At 38.1% G+C, this 10,100-nt stretch overlaps 1 protein-coding gene across 1 annotated transcript; it reads right to left on the minus strand.

Moving 5' to 3' along the window:
- Positions 1-213: 213 nt before the first annotated feature.
- Positions 214-9,412, minus strand: flot1a (flotillin 1a). The gene is made up of 13 exons (XM_085262371.1): positions 9,255-9,412; positions 8,683-8,746; positions 8,278-8,353; positions 7,293-7,383; positions 6,739-6,882; positions 6,465-6,584; positions 6,247-6,342; positions 5,721-5,873; positions 5,325-5,506; positions 4,934-4,979; positions 4,174-4,311; positions 3,824-3,988; positions 214-2,519 (listed from the first exon to the last, which is right to left on the minus strand). The coding sequence occupies exons 2-13, from the start codon at positions 8,723-8,725 to the stop codon at positions 2,499-2,501; spliced, it is 1,275 nt and encodes a 424-aa protein (XP_085118497.1). The 5' UTR covers positions 8,726-8,746; positions 9,255-9,412; the 3' UTR covers positions 214-2,498.
- Between the last annotated feature and the right edge of the window lie 688 nt (positions 9,413-10,100).

Below are 10,100 nucleotides of genomic sequence, written 5' to 3' on the forward strand. Positions count from 1 at the left end.
TATCCACGTCACTATAATTATTATCGCCCATTTAGCTTGAACTATGTCCATCATATAAGATGGACCTAAGCTACTTTTGTCAGCATTTATAATGCAAGGAAAGAACTCTAATGTTTGTTGCAAGTTTAATTCCTGGTGCAACATCAGCAATTCATTCTTGGGAAAAGCACCATGTACCATGAGCATTTTATTGAAAGATCAATGACAATAAAATGATGATGAAAACGTTTATTGGGATCCCCTTATGCATGTGAAAATTGTTTATTATGCAGTGACAATTCAAGACCTCACAGATGGAAAAAAAAAAAATAAAAACTGAAAAAAAAGAAGCTAAAATCAGATGTGTAAACAGGTGAGTAAAGAAAGACAGCAGTGGAACATTTGATAGCTACAATAAATCTTTTTTCACAAACAGTAAAGATTTAAGTCGTTTCCCCTTTTGCATTTAAATGACAAGGATTTTGTGTATAGAAGAGCAGAACGACGTTTTCCTAAAGTACACGGAAGAAAAATAAAAAGCAAACATCCACTTTGGTCAAACATCACGAATGCAACACAACAGGGTCTGAAACATCACAGAAAACTAATAAACTGGATAAAATACATTTATAATGAATTAGTCAAGCTGTTAGTGGTGATGCAAACAGTGCTTTACACTGATACTGTATCAAATATAAATTGTATAAACACATACACATACATATATATCCATATTTAGTGCTGATCCAGTAACGAAAGCACACTTCCATTTCTATAGCTGGGTAATCTCCTACTTTGGTAACTCCACAGTGAAGCTGCACACGCCTACTGTGTCCTGACTTCAAACATATGCATTTGCAATATTACTTTACAGTGTAAGAGTGACAGGTGTTGATGCATGCATAATAACAGTAGTACTCATATATGAAAGAAATCAAATGTACCCTCAGGACACTTACAGCACGTATGGTTGTGCTGTAATCAGGAGTGCAGAGAAGTCACAAACAGTGTTTCGAGCTGAAGACAAAACTGCTCAGTTAAAACAAAACCATATATCCATCTTCAGTGTTTAAATCCCTTCTGATGTATTAAAACATGTCCATAAAGATATTTTCCTAACTAGCCCCAGAGGGTAATGGTGAGGTAGAGGGATACAGTTTGATTGGGTGGTGACAAAAGGCAAATCAGGATACTTTACAGTTACTACCGTAATACTTTAGAGCTAGTATTACACCTTCAGTGGAATATAAAGCACAAACTACAGCAAGCAAACGTAAAGAAAAAATAAAGAACAGAACAGCAAACACCCCTGCCCTCACTTAACAATTGAAATATTTAGCTTCACATTACGCCAAAGCGTTATATACTAACAAATACTTAATGTTATGAATACACAGGGATATTCTCATTGCTACTATGAAAAGCAAAGCTGTATTTCACACATTTAAATTTAGTCTGACTGGCTACACCTTTATGGGAGCTGCTACATAACTGCTATCACTAGGAACCACTTTACTTAAGATTTGTAATACACATCATGTATTAGTGGACTGCAGGGTGGTACAGACTTAAGGCAGTTGAAGCTCCTGGTTGGGAAAAACAGAATCCCATTTTGTTTCCTGTAGCTGATCTAAAGCTAATATCTCCAAGCCGAGGCTCAACAGGAAAAAAAGAAGATTCACCGGCGCATCAGTTTACAAATAAAGAAATAAAGAATAATTAACTTAATTAACTTATTAAGTACCAAGGATCATAAAATATAAAACAGTAAGAAAAAGAAAAAGAAAGACAACACCTTTTAAAAACCCTATACATATTAACGCTGAAGTTTACAGATAATATCAGAAATATTCACCCTGAACCTTTATACACCAAATTTATTTCAGAAATACATGTAGAGAAAAGACTGATGGGTTAAAATGCATGTCAGTGAATATATGATAATATGCAATATTAGTAGGATTAGTAAATGAAGGTTTTGGTTGCATGTTTTAGCACATGCTAAGAAGCACTTAAGGTTTGGCAGCAAGGCAGTGCGGACACACACACACACACACACACACACACACACACACACACACAGTTGTGAAGGAATTATTAATGGTAAACAGGAACACAGACAAAAGTGTGACATATAAACACAGAAAGGGACAAAGACAAAGATCAGTCATGTAAAACTCAAAAAGTAAGAAAGCTCATCAAACCATCATAGAATACATGAAATATGATTATATTATCCTCTGCTTCTTGTTACCTGTGACCCTGAACTGCATAAGCAGAAGGTAATACAAGGATGGATGGAGGCTAAACGAACGCAGTACCGCTAAGCACAAAGTCATAACATGAAATAACATTCGTAACTGTAATCAGACTATTTTCACAACAGAGAAACATCACAAACCAGCTGAACCAGCCACACAGCAGAATGACGCCGTGATGAGAGAATCATGCAGGGAATCCAGACAGCTGATTGGACACTGGGAGGAAGGACTGCCTGGTCATCACATGGCTGATTGTCTTCAGCCTGTATGAGAGGCCATCTACAGAAAGGAGAGATATGATATTATGATGTCAGCAGACTCCAGAGAATACACAGTCCTAGTCTTGTTAGACCTTACCTCAGCCTTCGATACAGTCAACCATACCATCCTGATAAACAGACTGAGAGACCTGGTTGGGATGTCTGGCTCTGTTCTAGACTATTTTTTTTTATCTTATATATCTGAAAGAAACTTTAGTGTGTCTGCAAACCAGAATCTACAGAGTTGTTGTGTGGAGTTCCTCAGGGCTCTGTGCTGGGACCTATTCTGTTTTTAATATACATTCTTCCTTTAAGCCAGACAATACAGCAGTTTCCTGAAGTATCTTATCATCGTTTTGCTGATGATATTCAGCTATATTATTCTTTTAAGCCTGCTGAAGCTCATAAGCTCTCCAATCTGATTGACTGTTTAACCAACATTAAACAACGGTTGAACAATAATTGCTTACAGCTAAACCCGGCCAAAACAGAAACTTTCATTATTGCACCAGGCAGTGCAATACCCGATATTAAACGGCGAATGGGTGACTTAGGTTCCTCACAGAAACATAACCTTAGAAACCTGGGTGTTATTTTTGATGAAGCTTTTTCTTTGGAGGGACATTTATATCAGATCATAAGAAGCTGCTTTTTTCACTTGAGGAACATTTCTAAACTTAGATCCATCGTGTCAACAAGTGAACTCGAGATGATAATGCATGCTTTTATCTCTACAAGACTTGACTACTGTAACAGCCTGTTCACTTGTCTAAACATGAAAGGGCTAGCCCGCCTACAGGTTGTTCAAAACTCTGCAGCGAGGCTACTGACCTGCTCAAACAAGGGTTCTCATATGACCCCTGTTTTAAAGTCGCTGCACTGGCCAACAATCACATTCAGGTTCCATTTTAAAATTCTAGTTTTAACTTTTAGAGCATTACAGAGACACCCCCCTCCCCCCTACATTGCTGATTGATTCATACACATACCACCACTCATCCCCTATTTCTACGGGGTTTGGACTCAGTGGAGACCTTCAAAAAGCAGCTAAAGACATTTTTATTTCAAAAAGCTTTTAATTAGACCAGGGTTTTTATGATGTATTTTATGACTGTATTATGCTTTTACCTTGTAAAGCACTTTGTGACATATGTCTGTGAAAGGTGCTATATAAATAAACTTTACTTACTTAGAGAAAGGTGGATGTTTTAAAGTTTTGTTATATTTAATGCTGAATTTAATTATTAATAATTAAATTTGATTGGTAGCAGCTATAAGCTATAGATGCATGAGTGCAGGTAAGTGTAACATAAACAGAGTTACCTGGGAGATGTTCACGCCAGTCATTTTCTCCAGCGCCTCAGGCAGCTGGGTCATGATGTCCAGCACCTCTCCTGAGAGTTTGGCCACGCCCACATCTCCACCTCCGCTGGATACCATGGTAACTTTTTTGGCTTCACACAGAGGCCTGCTGATCTCTTCTGCCATCTGGTGGACAAATGACATTACAGCTGTTAAAATTGTAACCGGTGAATGTAATAATGTAATCCAGAAGTAAATGCACACACAACACTCATGACTAACAGGCTTCAAATTCTGTTTTTTTTATCAGCACAATTCTAAAAATAAGAGCAGGAGCTAGAAATGCTTGTTATGATGATGTTATCGCTCACCAAAGGCAGTTTCTCCAGCAGCATGTCCACCATGGCGCCCTCCTTGTACTCCTTGAAGGCCTCGGCCTTCTTCACCATCTGCTCAGCCTCAGCACGCCCCTTGGCCTCCACTGCAAATGCTTCAGCCTCACCTTTAACCTGAAGGAGAAATGAGGACGGACTTACTGTACCAGAAAACACTGAATCTCACCTTGTACCTTAATGGTACATAAATTAAAGTGAATTACAAAAGACATTTACAAATGTTACCTCATACAAAGCGATGGTAGTTTGAAATACCTCCTCTAATATCTTATGGATTTTTCCCTCATCCATATTCCATTCATTTCCGTTTTTTTATTGCTAGATTCAGAATTATAGGCATCATATAAGAGGTCTCACCTGGGCTGCATATTAATACTCTTATTAACATAAATCATCATGACTGATTTAGCTCTTTGCCTTCTATCTCCTTATATCCTCTTCTAATTTGGAGTTCAGAGACCCCAAATTAATACTGCACGAGTGTGACAGATTTTTTTGTATATGTACACCCAAATAATTTACTGAATACTCTGAAGATTAGATTTTTAGATAATATCTTGTATTTAAAAGCAAGGAATTGTATCCTTGATACATTAAGTTGGTAGTCAGATAAAGAGCCATACTGAGCTAGATAATTAATCGGTTTGGAGAGGGATAGGAAAGGCTGCCCAGATAATTCAAGATGACATTTGTGGAAAATGCTTTTGTTTTTTCCCCAGAAACAGCTTTGACTCACTCTTATGGACTCAGCTTCAGCCTCTGCCTCCATGATCAACTTAAGACTGGACAGACAAAAGAAACATAGTCACCTGGTTAGCAGAGGGATAAATGATTTGACCAGTACAAACATGTCAGCCATGCTCTTAAAATATAAAATGATAGCTCAATTGTTATTCTAACATAAAAAGGAGGATTTAAGTGGACGGATGAAAACTTGCCAAATTACAAACAAAACAAAAACACACACACACACACACACACACACACACACACACACACACACGAGGGATTTTCCATGTTTCTTCTTCAGACATATAAACAGAGAAAACATACCAGAAAAACCTAACAGACTATCTGCTTACTGTCGTTCCTGCAGTTCAGGAGGTGAAAATGAACCCACAACTCACCGCTCAGCCTCAGCCAGCTTCTCCAGCCGGTATCGCTCAGCCTCTGCAGGTTTCTTCACCTTGGCCTCCAGCTCTTTCTCCTTGCGGGTGATCTCCTGCTCCTGCAGCATGATCTGCTGCGCCCGCTCAACCACCTGCACCTGCATCTTCTCACTCTCAATACACTGCTTCGTCTTCGCTACCTGCCAGAGGAAAACAGATCATACATGTATGTCTGTACACATAATATTCTTCATTTAATATCATGAATTGTAAAAATGTTGTTGATTTGTAATAAGTTTAAAACGTTTGGCCTGCAATTATAATTAAAGAAATGCTGTGCACTGTATTTAAAATATATATTCAGCTTAGAGATCAAATAGCAAAATGAGCTGCTTCCTGTGCACGCCTGTGTACCTGCAGCTGGTAGGCCATCTCTGATTCAGCCCTCTTAGTGTTGACTTCAATGTCATAGGCTGCCTTCTTCAGCTCATAGTCCCTTTGAGCCTTCGCCATGTCAATCTCATTCTTGTACTGAGCCGATATTTTCTCCTGCATGGCATGAGCTTCCTGCAGAGAGAGAGAGTCAAAGAGGGATGGAGAAAGGATGGAGGTGATCAGGATCAATGGGAACAGATGTCTAAAATAAACAGGATGAAGATGCTAAAAATACAGACAGAGTTTAGACAAATGGCACCAGTGACGAGGCGAAGACACACAGTGAAGTGCTCTGTAAACAACCTTCTAGATGATTTAAATGCAGCTTCTATTATTAGCAAGATAAGTATTTATCCAAGTGTTTCTAAAAATAAAGAAAGATCTTCAAACTACATCAGCAAGCCCCATTGACACCTGTTGCAAAGAGAGATCTGTGTAAAAAAATAGCTTTATAGTAATACAGTATTAAAAAAAATAAAAACAGCGACAAAGTGACAGATCTCACCCTAATCACAGCATCTCTCTTGTTTTCGGCCTCTCCAATGCGAGCATCTTTCTGAACCTGCGCTGTTCGGCCTTTCCCCAGAGAATGCAGGTAATCCTGTGTGCCAGCAGGAGAAAAAAGATCTGATGTGCGTTTACTGGTTCAATTTTTAATTCCGAGAATCTGCAAAAATGTACTGAGATCATCTATGATATGATTCTTATAGCGCAAAGAGATACCTGGTCATCATGGACATCTTTGAGGGTGTAGCTGACCACGCTGATGCCCATGTTGACCAGGTCAGAGGAAGCCACCTTAAAAACCTGCTCTGAGAACTTCTTGCGGTCCTTGTAGATCTCCTGTAACACAAACACCTTCGCTGTGATGCAGAAGTTCGCTTTTTGAAATGTACTCATCACACTGAGGTTGTGAATACTGAAGGTGTATTCTAATAATACCTGTTCTATAATTCAGTTGGATGATAAACTCCATTTATTTACTTTAACTCCTTACCTCAACAGTCAGATGGGCGATGATGGCTCGCTGATGACCTTCAAGCGTCTCCAAGGCGATCTGAGCAATTTCAGCCTCTGACTTTCCCATGAACATCTGGCAGGCTGCAGCTAACATCTGTTTATTCTGACCCTGGATCTTCATCTGTAGGAAACAGCTGCTTGTTTATTATTTAGACAAACACTGACATAAACATTGGGTTCATTTTCTCGATGCACAGTGAAAAATAGCAAATCGGGAGCTGGGTTTCACGTGCAACTACATGGCACTGTCAGTGTACCTGACCCTAATATTTACATTGGCCTGCTTTAATTAATCAACAGATACAATAACATGCAAAAATAAATAAACAATGAAGCAGCAACAAAGTTTACTGTAAACAAAAAACAAGTAGGAAAAAACATTCTGGTTGCTACGAGTAACTTTATACACCACACAAAATGAATCTTATCTGCTACATGTTAATCTTCTAGTTTACACCTGTCCTTCTGAGAAAGGCCTCCCCTGTTTTGCCAGCAGCAGCACCTGATTCATCTGCAGTGGTGCACACTGACCTGGGCGATCCCGGTGACAGAGATGGGCACTCCGTGGCGTGTGTAGACTTTATCGCTCTTCACATTCAGAGTCAGAGTGTTCAGGGAAATCCTGGAGAGAGGCCACGTGAGAGATATAATGGGACATATGATTATTGATTCATTTTCATTACGCTAATGGTACATTAGGTGTAGCAATTTCCTCCTTGCTTTTGTTACACTGAGTTGCAAACACAGAGTGTATATCAGCGGTCCCCAACCTTTTTTGCGCCACAGATCGGTTTATGCCCGACAATATTTTTCACGGACTGGCCTTTAATGTGTCGCGGATAAATACAACAAAATAAAACTAGTACCGGTATCGAAAAAAAGAAGATTTATTCATAACACACGTGAAAAGACCCAGGAAAACAGAGTTAACGATCAAAACGATAACAAAATAACGCTGAAAACTGATAAAAACCCTGAAAACCAGACATTTCACACCTGAGCCTCAACTCTCGCGGCCCGGTACCAAACAACTCACGGACCGGTACCGGTCCGAGGCTCGGGGGTTGGGGACCGCTGGTGTATATAGTAAAAGGGATTTTTTTTTCTTTAATGTTGGTACTAGACCCAAATGTGGCCTGTGTGGAAGCTAATGTCTTAAATTCAACAGGAAGATGGAGAGAAAGGACTTAAAAAGTAACAGTTTATGAACAGCAGCTGGATGCTTTACACACATTTATTACTAATGACACAGATGTATATGCCCTGTGCTTTAAATGTGTCCCCAAAAGAAATCCTTCATTACTATAAAATTAATTTAAAATGAATTTGTTAATCTTTTTTCCCCCTTTTTATCCATTTTTGCTGCTGAAGTGCTGTTTGCCTTCTCATCATGTTATTCAATTTGTCACTTAAAATATAAAATATATCGGCCAAATGTCAACAGTGTTTGCAGAAACATCAGGAAGTAAACTAATGGGATACAGGAGAACATAAATAAACTTTGTGGTTTGTTTACCTCTGTATCTGCTGAACGCAGGGGATGATGAACACTCGGCCTCCGGCTATCATGAGAGGTGGAGAACGGCAGAAACCTGGGAGAGATCAGAGACCGCGCTGAGCATCACAGGGAGAGTTTAAACATTTACTACTTCATGATAAAAACAAATTCAACAAACTTCCATCACAAATCAAGTTCTGGTTTATGTTTGTGTTCAGAACTACAGACCCATTAAAAAAATTTTTCTCTCCTTTGGAGAAGTCTAGGGCACCAGCTAAAGGTTTTGGAACATTTTGTTTGCCTTGATGTGACAGCCATCACATGTGCGTTAATTAATGAAAGGCAACAGTTATGTATTAGTTTGATGTTATAGTTTCTTAAGTTGTTTAGATTTCAACAAAGCAGTACAAGGCATCATTTTACCTGATACCACCATAGCCTCGTTGGGACCACAGGTGTAGAACATGTTTGCTGATCCTCCTTCAGACTAAAAAAAACAACAAAAATGAAAGAATTATTTAACAAAAACACTTTTATAAAGGACTTGTTTAGAAAATCCATCAACAAACGCATAAGGCCGGAATCGTGAAGAGTTATTATACGAAATATAATTTTAAAAACACTTGAAATATTTTATTAGTTTCTTTTCAGAGGCTAAATATGCAAGCATCAGAAATCACAATGATCAGCTCACTCCCAGAAGAAAAGGAGTGGATGTGATGGTGGTGGCCAGACAGAGGAGCAGCAGACCAGCGGAAAAAATCTAATTAGCGCAAACATTGCGCAGTAAAAAGCCCAAGAAAAGCTGCAACCAACGCAAAACCCCGAAGCTCACAAACAAGATCAACAGAGAGATCAAGATTTTAAAATATGTGCAGCAAAACAAATATGAAGTGCAGGCTGTTTATCTGTTAGCTTAACTCAAACAATTTCAGCTACATCTGTGTTTACACTCGATGAATGTGGATACAGAGAAAATATGACGACACACTCACCGATTAGTGTACAAACGACGTGGTTTAGGTGGAGTAGAGTGAAAAGCGATGAATAATTGGCCACTCAGATTAATGAGTTTTCATCCCAGGTGACGTTTTCTCTCGTTGGATACGAAATGATGCGGTTAGTGAATAATAAGGCTGCAGCTCAGTGGCTCCAATAGAGCACGCCCATTCAGCAAACTTTGTGCTTCCGCCATCTAGTGGCGAGGTGGGGAAACGTCATTTTTCAGGTGGAAAGCAACTAAATACATTTATTAAAGTACAGTTAATAGTTCAATTTTCTACAACTTTGAATTTTATTATTAAACACTATTATTATCTTGTATATCTCTCACTTCTGATTTTAATTCATTTCCATGGTGGATTTGCTTGTTTCAATCTAGCTAAAAGGTGCGAGATGGGAATGTATTATTATTATTATTATTATTAATTATTTTTTAAATTATTATTAATTAAAAATATTTTAAAATGCCTCTTCAAATGACAAAAAGCTAAAGTCATTTTCTTGTATGCTTTTATTTTCTTGTAGGCAGTTCTTTAAGTTTTCTTGTTTGTTTTTTATTTTAGTTAACTAAAATGTTTTTACACCAACTAGCTTTGGTATAATGTCGCTTATGCATATGACTCCAAATTATTCAAAAGTACATTTAAGAAAATTGCACTGTCAAAGAAATATAGTTTAAAATATTATCTAACAGTAGCAGCATATATGTGACTCCTCAATCATTGCTGGAAAAGTATAACACTTTAACATTAAATCTTCCTTTCAAAACACAGACTACTGAATTATTCTAACAACTATATCTATATATCATAATAAAATATATATTATTAAATGTGATG

The sequence above is a fragment of the Mchenga conophoros genome, linkage group LG22 (genome assembly GCF_057382185.1).
Source record: "Mchenga conophoros isolate Kocher_MC1m ecotype Shallow Benthic linkage group LG22, M_conophoros_male_GT1.1, whole genome shotgun sequence".
NCBI lineage: Eukaryota > Metazoa > Chordata > Actinopteri > Cichliformes > Cichlidae > Mchenga > Mchenga conophoros.

What these genes read in the sequence shown, in the direction of transcription:
- flot1a (XM_085262371.1), bottom strand. Translation starts at nt 8,725, where the DNA reads ATGTTCTACACCTGTGGTCCCAACGAGGCTATGGTGGTATCAG. An exon ending in CTGTCACCGGGATCGCCCAG is followed by an intron (nt 6,883 to 7,292) that starts GTCAGTGTGCAC and finishes TGTTTCCTACAG; the next exon opens with ATGAAGATCCAGGGTCAGAA. An exon ending in AAGATGTCCATGATGACCAG is followed by an intron (nt 6,343 to 6,464) that starts GTATCTCTTTGC and finishes GCTGGCACACAG; the next exon opens with GATTACCTGCATTCTCTGGG.